Below are 12,555 nucleotides of genomic sequence, written 5' to 3'. Positions count from 1 at the left end.
AGCAGTAATGAGAATGTGACTAATGTCACTGAACCCATGTGGACATACAAGTAGTAAGATGGTAAAAGTTTATGCTATGAGCATTTTGCCATGATAAAAAAAATTGGATACAAAATCTTTACTATAAAATTTAGTAACCAATACTACCAACTATAGTTATAAAGACCAATTAACAAAATTAATAGTCTCTAAACAAACCTTCAAATTCACAATAAGATTTTTAATAAAATGCCAATTAAATAGAGAAAAACTAATCCAGAACATGATTTCTTCATGTAAACCATTAATATACTGTCACCCACTGTAACCAGGGTTAAATCACAACACAACAAGGGGTAGGGGTGGATGGTTCACTTCCAGAATCTGCTCATAGACATCTACCCAAGAGAGGAAAGGAAACAATGTCCACACACCACGTTCCTAAGAGTGCCGCTACTCAGCACACTCATCAAAACTACAAATAGGTCAAGTGTCTGCTGACTACCGCTACAACCAAGGTCACCTTGAAAACACTGTGTAAGTGATTCAACATGGAAGCTGCAGAAATGGCTCAGTGGCTTAGACTGCTCACTGTTCTGGAGGACCTGGGCTCAGTTCCCAACACCCACACTGTAGCTCACAACTGTGACTCCAGTTCCAGGGGATCTGATACCTTCTGGCCTCCGCAGACATGCACATGGTACACATACATCCATGCAGAAAACACACACATAAAACAAAAATAAATCTTTTAAAGGATTATATACAACTCTACTTATTCTATTACATCTATTTACCATGTGGCTCCCGGTAAACAAACCCAGGTCACCAATCTTGGTCATCAGGGTTGGCAGCAAGTGTGCTTACCCACTAACCCATCTCACTGTCCCCATGCTCCATTTTTATGCAACACTCAGAAAAACATCTGTGTACGAACACAGGTATGCTGAGCCCAGGATGGGGGGGAAGTCTCCTGGGAAGGGTACAGCGGTGTTTTAAACTACACTTTGAACCAGAACCTCACAGGCACTGGTTGCATATGCAGTTGATTTTACAGCCGTACTCTATTCAAGGTGTTTGCACAAGTGACCAAAGTCAGGAAAGTAACTCAGTGGGAGATGATTAACCTAGAGTAGGAGGGCCCTGGATTGGAGTCCTAGCACTGCAAAGAAAAAAAGTAAAGTAGCCAAGAAGGTAAAAGAAGTAAAAATAGTACCGACAAAAGAAAACGTGAGCATTCTTCTCACCTCGGCTGGATATGCTGGGCATGATCTGAGGAATCATGTTATTGCTTGTATCCATAGGCTGGGAGTTATCTTGACCCATCTGATCATCGGGTGGCATATAGGCAGGAGGAGGTGTATCAGCTAACAGAGAGAGAATGAGACAGTCACTCCTCAAAGAATATGGCCTTCGATCTGCTTAAAGCTATTACTCTAGAAGCATTTGTAAACTCACAAGGTTATCAGCAGGATTCATTACTGAACATTGCACACACTGGACAAGAGTATAACAGAAAAGACAGCACATACAACATCTGCACACCTACTACAAGCCTGCATTTACTTAGACCCTGGCTGATTCAGGGTCAACACTGAAACGGAACCCAAGGTCAAGACTTTTTCCTTGTTTTAAAGACGTCTATGTTCAAAGACACTGCAGCCACTGCACAGCAACCTGGGGTCACAGATCACCCAGGGCACACACTACAACAGGTATATTTAATTACTCTCATCATCACATACTTCGGGGTCATTTAAAACCATGTTCCTTCAAAGTTCACTTGAACAGCAATAACGGGTATTTCACTCTAGTGGAACTTGAAAAATAAACTCTAGTTCTTGTGGAAATAAATTCTTAAAGGAAATGTCATCAACACAAGCTCACTGAGAAGAACAACACTCACAACAACTTGCATTTGCAGAGACCCCAGTGAAGTCTTACCTGGGAGCTGAAACGGGCTTCCTGGTGCAGAGCTTGCTGGGGAGCTGGGGTATGTGCTGCTGGCGGGGGAAGGGGGGTAGGGGCTGTTAGGAGACAAGGGGAACGGGGTGCTGCTGGGCTGCTGGAAAGAATCTGGAAACGTGGCGTTGTGTGGCATGTGTGGTTCATTGTGGCTCAGGTTCCTAAACTGAACCAGAAGGCTGTGTTGTGGGTTGAACTCGTTGTGGCGAGGCACTAACACTGGAGGTAAGACTGAAAGAAAAATAGAAGTCAGTCAGTCAGGAGCCCTGAAGGGGCTGGTGGGAAAGACTCACAAAAGCTGTGGCTAACGCTTACTGTTGGGGAGGCTATTTTGTGGAATCTGAATTTGTATTTACATCAGAACTAAACCACAGCCCTTCAGCATTTAGCCTGCATGGACTCTGAAGCAGAAATTCAGAAAGGGTGCCATTCTCCATGCAAACCATTTTAAGAGCAGCCATAAGAAGTAGCATTTAATGTAATTAATGAGAATTCAAGAAATGAGCATGCCCAGACAATAGGGAACCAAACAGACCAAGAGGATTTCACAGGAGGAGGAAACAGTGGCCTAGGCACTGATCTAGACAGAGGCTAAGATTAGGGAGGGAAGTTGAGGCCAGTGTGGTACCCTGGGAACAGAGCATTCCCAACTGTCAAGAGAGCTCACGGTTAGCATTTGGAGGACTGGTATGGTTGCCCTCCACCAACGACAACCCTCCACAGTCCTCTAAATATGACCACAAGGACACATGTACAAACCTCTTGGAGTTTAGTGAGTACTTTCTCTAAAAGACCTCAACTACAATGACTAGTAGCTGTATTTCCCCTGTAGGAAACTAAATATACCAACTCTCTCTTTTACAACTTTCTTTTAGTTGTCAGGATAACTCCACTTCAGAAACAAAGGAAACAAAAACAGAACTCAATTTGATTCTGGTACCATGCAGCACCAACAAAATCAAGTATCTATGTCAACCAGGTCACACTTCCCCTCCCTGAAGTAACAATGGACACACACAAGGAACCAGAGGATCCTGGTCAGGGTTTTGTGCTGCGATTTTAATTTTACCAAATTAGTATAGTAAGCAAGTAACGACAACCATTATTTTGCGCTATTATATGTTAATAATTGCTAATGCTAGAGAAAGATGAGGCAATTCCATTGAAAAATAGAACAGAAAACAGTAAGGATTTATGTTTAGTTATCTAGCAATCTGAAAGACAGCAAAATAACTAAAGAATTCAGTTCAGTCAAGGTATTTTTGAAGGCATAGTTATAATCCCTGCTTTCCCTCTCATTTATATACTATCTATGCAAATGCTTATTATTTTTATTTTCACATAAATATGTGGAAACTTAAAGAGTCAAGACTGTACTCAGCATATTTAGTAAGAGATGGCAAGATTCTGTATTGTTAAACAATATGCTATACTGATATTACTGACCTATGACATCATTTATAGGCTTGCTCTTATGGCAAATGAAGCAACCGTTTCTGTTGGTGGGGGAGGGGATTGAAACGAGGTCCTTTGTTGCACAGGCTAGACTCAAGCACAGTAATCTTTCTCCCACAGTCTCCCAAGTGCTACGACTACTGGCTGAGGTATCTTTCTTATATTACTCTAGCCCTTTCTATTTCCCTAATATATTGAAAACTGGGTTAAGAGGCTGGAGAGACAACTCAGCAGTTAAGAGCACTGGTTGTCTATAAGAGAACCTACATTTGGTTCTTACTTTTAGAGGATCTGATGCTCTCTTCTGGCTTCCTCAGGCACCAGGCACACAGGATGCAAGCAAAACACCCCTTCACATAAACATGTATTTTTTAAAATTTGGGTTCAGTTGGTATCTAGTGTTTATTACATATATATGTATTACACACACTCATACCCACATGCTATATATACCTAAAATATACATATAAAATCCATTGTAGAGCCAAGTATATTGTGCATTTTCCTCCTGAGCAATGTTTTTTAATAAACTATTTCCTTAACTTTAAGTACATGCCACTAATATTTCCAGTATCCTAACTCATCTATCTGTCACATGTTATAAATAAAATTACTATGGACTTCCTGTGTCCTTTACTCTGGTCTGTCCTAGTTACTGTTTAGGATGTTTCTCTGGTTTGGTCCCCTCTCCCTGACTATACCTGCAACTTGCTTCCTAAGAAAGAAACGGCAGACACTATGAAGTTATCTCCCCTTTCATTTCTCTGTATTCAGGAACCCAGGGCATAGTTTCCTTCTGGGTTTTACTTTCTTTTCTTCTAGGATCTAGAATTGCACTAAGAAATACAATAATTTAGATCTCTGAGTTTTGTCTGTTTGTTTGTTTTTTGTTTCTTGTTTTTTCTTTTATGTGCCCCGAATTTTCTTTCTGGAAACTTTCAGAATGAAAGCTCCGTCAGTAGTCCTCTTAGTCCTTTATTCTAACTACTTGGTCACTTGACTCTTACAGTTTTCAGTTCTAAGTAGCTGTAGTGGTGTTTGTTGGGATGCTTCCTCTGTCCACTCCTTATGGGCTCTATTTCCAGAACAGACAGATCCATCTGGAGAAATGACCCTTGACTGGAAACTGACTGGGACAACATAATGTTTTAAGTAAGCATTTACATACACACCAACACTAAATCACAGGGAGATTCTGTAGCCTGCCTGATGGTACAGGTAATAACTACATAGTAAAATCACGACTCCAGAACTCACAATCTTAGCCCACATAATAATTTCTAGTCAATAAACCCTGGACCACTCAGGCTGACTTGGTTCCTATGCTCATTACACCTCCATCTTGTTCTTCCTGCAGCTCTTTCTCATTCCATTACACGTCCTGTGTGCTCTGTGTGTGGTAAGACTAGCTCCTTTGTCTACACAGCTAGCACACTTCAAATGCCAGGAAGAGTCAGGGCTTTCTGTCTTGTAGCGCTTCTGCCCGTGAGTGCTCAAAACTGTTCACTGTCACCAGAATCACCATTACCCCTGTATTAGCACAGTGCCAGTAGGCAAGGCATCTACTCTCCTGACTGCTTGGTCAAGGAGGCGCACTGGTTACTCCTGAGCAAAGCTGCCCCTTCCCCTGGGATGCGTGGACTTGGGACCATGCACAAGGGTTCTACAGCTTCTTCACAGCAGCTGAACTAGCGAGGTATTTCTGAAGTTGTATTCAAGTATCATAACTGCTCCTGTCATTCATACAAAATGGTAAAGTAGCTAAAAGAAGAATATCCTGCTGGCAATGTCCATTACACCCTGACTATGGGAAGGAACACACAAAGTTCTTAGATGTATTGCTAGCAAATACCTCGTTTGTTTGAAGACGACATTCCTCCATTAGTCTGCCTTACTCTCTTCTTCCCTGATTCCCTTACGCTACTGCTCTCCTTGGGCTCTCCTCAAATATGAGCCAGCGTCTCATGGTTGAACTGTAACAATGTAGGTTTCTACACTCAAACACATCAGGCTTACAATCCCTCTAGTGGGGAAGACACTCGAGGTACTCATGTGCTCGGATAACGCTCTCCCTTCAGCATATGACTGAGGACTGGTTCCTAACCAACAGAATTATGGCAAAAGTTTGGGCTGTGTGTAGTCATGCTCCCTAAGAATTCAATACCCTCTTGCAGGAAAATGCCCTTACTGGCTCTGAAGAAGACACAGCACCATAACAGTCATGCATGCTCTCAGAAATAGTCTGGCAGAGAGAGAAAATGTAACCCTGTGAGAGGAAGTGACTGCATAAGAACACACACACACACACACACACACACACACACACACACACACACACACACACACACACACAGGTGAACTACTGAGGAAGAAGGCAGGCCACACAGGAAGCGAGTGAAGGCAGCATGCAGCTGACAGTCAGCAAGAGGCCTGTGCAGGAGCTAAATCTTGTTAGTATCACAGCGAGCTTGAAATAGCCCCTTACCTATCTCAACTTCCAGAAGAACCCAGACATGACAGACACCTTGATGAGAAACTCACAAAAGACCCTGCTGATGGGGACTAGATGTCCAACCCCCAGAAACTATAGGGTGATAAATGTGTGCCACGCTTACACTACCACACATGTGGCTACTTATTGTGTAGCAACAGATAACTGCTGTGGGAAATCTTACAAAGTTCATGGGCTAGAACTTAATTCCCAATATGACAGTACTAGGAGGTGGGGCCTACAAAAGGTGATGAGCCTGTATCCCTGTAGAGGCGGGCTTGTTTTTACATCAACAGATTGCTTAGGCTGGGGTGCAGCTCCATGGTAGAGCACTCACCTAAAATGCACAGACTCTGGTTTTCATCCCTGGCACCAAGGAAAAACAGAACTAGGCTTCCTTATGTGTTATTGCCTCCCCCTAACAGAACTAGGCTTCCTTATATGTGTTATTGCTTCCCCCAACAGAACTAGGCTTCCCTATATATGTTATTGCCTCCCCCTAACAACTAGGCTTCCCTATATACATTATCGCCCCCCTCTAACAGAACTAGGCTTCCCTATATGTGTTATTGCCTTCCCCCTAATAGAACTAGGCTTCCTTATATGTGTTATTGCCTCCCCCTAACAGAACTAGGCTTCCCTATATACATTATCACCTCCCCCTAACAGAACTAGGCTTCCTTATATGTGTTATTGCCTCCCCCTAACAGAACTAGGCTTCCCTATATACATTATCACCTCCCCCTAACAGAACTAGGCTTCCTTATATGTGTTATTGCCTCCCCCTAACAACTAAGCTTCCCTATATACATTATCGCCTCCTCTATCCTCTCCATTGCTCACACCCATGTGCTCTTCTGTGCCACAGTTAACCCTGGACTTTCTATACTCCAGGACGTCTACTATGGCTAATGTAACCTTTTAGCTAATAAACCTAGTAATGTGCAAATTAAAGAGATACATGTTGGTTTTGTTTTAAATTCTTCTCAGTAGAATGAACTTATCCAGTCTGTGGTATTCTGCTTTAGCAGCAATAAAAGGACTAAGACATCAGCTTACATAACTCATTCACTAAAACAAAAGCAACAGTAACAACTAAAAAATACTGACCACTATACCTACTAACCACTAGTAAAGAGTATTATCTTAGGCATTGAAAAATGAATAATGAGTAACATCAAGGAAAGACTTCCTGACTCCCAAAGTTGTCATGTGATCTCCACATGAGCTGTGTGTGATACACTAATACACACACACATACATGCACATAACATCACACACACACACACACACACACCACACAAGCAAAAAGTAAACGTAATTTAATGAAATCAACAGACTCTTGTAGATAGGGAAAATGTAAAGCCAGAAAAATAGTTGATATGCTGACAACGAAGTTCCCAAATAAACAGAAGGGAGCAGGATCTCCAGTAAACATGGAACATGTGCTTAGCATGGCAGAGATGTCGGCCACAAAAAAGCACTGGGTGTTATTAGAGACAGTGAGTTCTGACAGCCAATCAAGAGCTTTAATGCTTAAAAGAGTGAACTTTAAAACGTAATATTCCGCCAGGCGTTGGTGGCGCACGCCTTTAATCCCAGCACTCGGGAGGCAGAGGCAGGCGGATCTCTGTGAGTTTGAGGCCAGCCTGGTCTACAAAGTGAGTTCCAGGACAGCCTCCAAAGCTACAGAGAAACCCTGTCTCGAAAAACAAAAACAAAACAAAAAAAAAACAAACAAACAAAAAAAAACGGTAATATTCCTCCTAAGATGAAATCTTTAACAAAGGCTGATGTAATAAGCCTAGTTATATGCAAATCAGAGAGACATGATGGCTTTTTGTTTGTTTGCTCTTAATTTTTCTCAGTTGAGCAAAACTTACCTGGACTTTCCACTCTCTTATAGTGGTACGGATTGATACAAACTTCCTTTTGCTTAGATCCAAAAGGAAATTCACAAATATCCAATGGCTTTAGCTCATGATGACTCTGTAAATCTGGCCAACGCCAAACACGACAGTAGATGACATGGGGTAAGCCTTTCCTGTGAGAGACCTGTAGGCGCCCATCCAAGGACCGGGGGATGGTGACGCACTTGCTCGGCTGTCCCGGGCTGCTCAGGGCCTTTTCCAGCTCCTCCATGGCGCCCTTCTTCTTCTTCAGCTTTTTCACTAAAGCATCCACGGCCTTTTCTGCCCATTTTTCTTCCTCGTCACCTTGTTTCCAGCCCAACAATCGCTTCACGGCTGGACTAGTGAAAGAAAACAAGCTGGCCATTGACGTCATTTGATAGGAATCTTCAGAGGCTTTCCTGTAACCAAAGTCAGTGGATAGGAAAAGCGTGGATCACAGGTGCAAAGTCACAGGCAGGTCTCCAGCGGAAGGCCCGAGTGGAGAGGAGGAGAGACATTTAACTTTACAGGTGCCATAAGCTTCTTTCATTCCGTCAAGTCCTGAAAGAGAGGCGGAGAAGAGTCTAATTCAATCTAAGAACACTAATCAACATAACTGAAAAGTGTGTTTGTTATCATAAATAAAAGTAGAAAAGCATTCAAAGTAAGACAAAAGGCATAAAGCCAGAAAATAAAAACAGCTCTACACTTCCTGTAGCCATGCACTCCCTTGTTCAGAACACAAATAGCTCAGCAGTAAAGTAAAAGGTTGCAAGAGTCATCTAAGACAGAAAGAAGCCAAATAAGAGTTGTCATCAGCACTCAGAAGGCAGAGGCAAACTGATCTCTGAGTTCAAGACCCGCCTGATCTACAGACTGAGTTTCAGGACAGCCAAGGCTACACAGGGAAACCCTGTCTTGAAAAACAAAAACAAAGTAAAAAGGTCACAAGATGTATGAAACTATCAAACACAGCCTAACACACATCACTACCAGGAAAGTGTCAACTTTTTTAGAATGAAGAGTGCAGAAGAGATACACAATAAATGTTATTCAATTCCTCAAAATGTCGGTTTGTATCTTATAGTGGTAATTGGCTTCTACATTTAAGCATGTTAGCTAAGGAAGATGCTCTATCAAGAAGCCCTTGGAAACAGCAAGAGGAAGCTCTGGGCCGTGGTGCTTTAGTACTAACAATGGGTAAAGTTACCTGTAGATCACTGTAGTGCCAACTACAAGCAGTAAGACTGAAATAGCAGGACAATGCTTAGAAAAAGAAAGCCAACTTAAAAAAAAAAAAAAAAGCTTCTTCATGTGCTGTTTAACAAGAATGGGAAGGAACACTACAAGCTCATTCATTATATGAGGCCTTACCTGAAACTAAAACCAGGTGAGAGCCTAACAAAAAAGTCAAAAACAGAACAAAACAAAAGCTACTATATAAACCAACATCTCTAAACATTAGGCAAAAATTTTCAATACAATTCTTGAAAATCTAATTCAAAAACACGTATTAATAATGCAATGTAGTATCATTACAAGATGCATGATTCAATAACATACACAAATCATTAAGTGTTAAATGTAACACAGCACATAAGACTTAAGGACAAAAAACACACAATCACCTCAAGAGATGAAGAAAGACCTCTGACAGTGTACAACATCTCTGCAGAGTAAAGGCCTGAACACACTTAAAGAGAACAAAGCTAAAGACAGCAGGTCTGCAGCCAACACTCTATTAAACTGGGAAATTTTGAGAGCATTTCCTCTGAGCTGAGAGCAACACAAGAGGACATTCTTGCCACCTTCTATGACACACAACGTTCAAGGTCTTAGCCAGAGCAGTAAGACAAGAGAAAGAATGAAAAGAATACAAATAAAAACCTGTCAAATTGTTCCAATTTCCAGATAACACAATCCTATACTTAAGAAACTCCAAATGTTCCATCAGAAAAATGTTTGTATCTCTAAACCACCAGTAAAGTAGCAGGATACAAAATCAACACACAAACAGTACCTTTTCTTTGTATCAATAGCAAACTTGCTGAGAAAGAAATCATTCACAATAGTTTTAAGAAAATAAGGAATAAACCTACTAAGAAAGTGAAGGATCTCTAAAAGTACAACTATAAAGACCCTGAAGAGCCAGGTGGTGGTGGCGCACGCCTTTAATCCCAGCACTCAGGAGGCAGAGGCAGGCGGATCTCTGTGAGTTCGAGACCAAGCCTGGTCTACAGAGCGAGTTCCAGGACAGCCTCCAAAGCTACACAGAGAAACCCTGTCTCAAAAAACAACAAGAACAACAAAACAAAACCAAAAACAAACAAACAAAAAACAAAAAACCACCAAAAAACAAAAAGACCCTGAAGAAATTGAATAGACAGTCTCAGGATACTACAAAAATTGCCCTACTGCCCCCAAAAATCTACAGATACAACACAATCTCCATAAAAATTCTAATGACACTCTTCACAAAAATAGAAAAAAAAAAGATCCTGAAATTCACACCAATATGCCAAGGATTCCAAATAATCAAAGCAACCCTAAGCAGAAAAGGCCACGCTAGAAGTACCACAACACTCAATCTTAAACTATACCATAGAGTCAGAGGATCTAAAAATCTGTATGATACTGGCAGGAAACAGACATGTAGGCTAATGGAGTAGAATACAAGATCCAGAAATAAACACACACAGGCACAACCAATGATATATTCAAAAATAGAAAAGTTTTTCATCAAATGGCACAGAAAACTTACATATTATCAAGCAGAAGAATCAATTCAAAATGGATTAAAGATCTTAAAGCAAGACCCAGAACTCTAAAACTGCTAGAGGAAACCATCGATAATACTCATCAAGATATAGACACAGGGTGGACTTTCTTAAATTGACTCCAACAGCACAGGAAACATTCCCAAGGGCTGACCAATGGGATGTTGTGAGATTAAAAGGCTCTGCACAGCAAAGGTAGCATGCAGCATAGTGAAGAGAGACTACACAACAGGAAATAAACTCAGCAAGTGATGCCTAGAATAATGAGCTACAAATAGTAACATCAAAAAGACCACCCCATCAAATAGTGTGCTGATGAAATGATAGACAGTTTTCAAAAGAAGAAATACAGATGGCCAAAAAATGTTTGATTAAGTGTTTCACATCCTTACGCATTGTGAAAATACAAACTTAAATCACCTGGCAGTCTATCCTACCCAGACAGAACGGCTGTCATCAACAAACACTGCGGAAGGAAGAACCCTTGCTCATTGCAGATGGGAATGTGAACCGGTACAGCCACATGGAAATCACTAGAGGCTTCTAAAGAATTAAACATCAAACTACCATTTGACCCAGCTATACCACCACAAGTTCTATGCCCAAAGGGCTCTTAATATGAGGAAGGAGGGAGTAATTAAACATTCATGATAATTCCCTTATATTGCAGTTCAGTCACTTTGAAAACTGTTTCACAGCATCCACTAATGCTAAACAATGATCCCCATGGACCAACAATTCTATTTCCAGGTATATGTCCAACATAAATGAATGCTCTGAACCAGAGACAGGCATATGTCCAAGTATGTAAAACCCCCAAAACACAGAAACAAATTCAAGTGACGTTAATATATCACTCCAGACACAAAGTATGACTTAACTTCAGATATAAAATTGAAAAATAAACATGTCATTGCATTTATATAATACTCAAAACTAGCCAAAACTAACGTCATGCTTTAGAGACTTCCACTGGCTTCCTGAGTGGGCTCCCAAAAGTCCTCTGTGGAACTTGAAATGGTACCTAATCTGGGTGATGGTATGAGGCTACAGATACCTGTAAATTTTGCATGTTTTATCACATGACATACTCAGTGTCAATTAGGTTAGTCAAGTTACACTTTGCATGCTGACAAAGAACCTAAGAGTCTCCCAGATCAGAAATAAAAGATGCGGATCATTCTTAGCACAGCAAGCAGCAGAAACATCAACTGACTCTTGATATTTTACACATATTTTTGAAAAAGACTTATTGCTAATGCTATAAATTCCATGTTGAGGGGTGTTTTGCTAACTATTCTGTGAGGAAAATTAAATCTATTCATTCACATTGATCCATTCACTGTTTATCATAACAACTAATGCATGTTTATAATTAAATGTTTCCCTCCAAACTGAGCAATTTCTTTTCACAATAAAATCCAGGAAGTGGCCAGGTATGGTAGGGAATCCCTTTAATCCCAGCAATCAGGAGGCAGAGGCAGGAGGATCTCTGTGAGTTTGATGCCAGCCTGGTCCAGAAAGTGAGTTCCAAGATAGCCAGGATTCTGTCATAGAGAAACCCTGTCTCAAAAAACAAAACAAACAAACAAAAAAGCAGGAAAAAAAAAATCCAAGAAGTGGGGGACTGGAGAGACAGCTCAGGGTTAAGAGCACTGACTACTCTCCAGAGGATCTGGCTTCAGTTCCCAGCATTCCAGTCCCAGGGAACCCAACACCCTCACATAGATATATGCAGACAAAATAAAAATAAATAAACTTTAAAATGCTCAACTGAAGGAGTATTTATTAATTCTTTAAAAAAAAGAAAAAGAAAATATCCAAGCAATGCTTTTACTTTAAATAGGCACTTTCCTGACCAGTTATCACTGTCAGTCAGAAGGCACAGAGTGCGGCACTGTTGGGAACCAGCAGGAGCTTGGCTACTCACAAGGTTAAGTTTTTGTCCTTTTTAAAGAGCACAGCTATTTCAAATCTCAGTATCTTTTCTAAGAAT

General features: G+C 41.0%; 1 protein-coding gene across 2 annotated transcripts in view; it reads right to left on the bottom strand.

Annotated features, from left to right (window-relative positions):
• Smad5 (SMAD family member 5) overlaps window positions 1-12,555 on the bottom strand; it is a 37,245-nt gene that overhangs the window by 12,646 nt on the left and 12,044 nt on the right. For both annotated transcript variants that reach the window (XM_040756068.1, XM_040756069.1), the window contains exons 2-4: window positions 7,774-8,343; window positions 1,924-2,175; window positions 1,227-1,346 (exon numbers count right to left, since the gene is read on the bottom strand). In XM_040756068.1, the coding sequence (XP_040612002.1) occupies window positions 1,227-1,346; window positions 1,924-2,175; window positions 7,774-8,176 (775 nt within the window). In that variant the 5' untranslated portion in view covers window positions 8,177-8,343. The remainder of the gene's footprint in view (window positions 1-1,226; window positions 1,347-1,923; window positions 2,176-7,773; window positions 8,344-12,555) is intronic.

Source organism: Mesocricetus auratus, unplaced genomic scaffold (genome assembly GCF_017639785.1).
Source record: "Mesocricetus auratus isolate SY011 unplaced genomic scaffold, BCM_Maur_2.0 Super-Scaffold_100013, whole genome shotgun sequence".
Classification (NCBI taxonomy): Eukaryota; Metazoa; Chordata; class Mammalia; order Rodentia; family Cricetidae; genus Mesocricetus; species Mesocricetus auratus.
The sequence above is the reverse complement of the archived record's forward strand: the minus strand, read 5'-3'. Positions and strand labels throughout refer to the sequence as shown.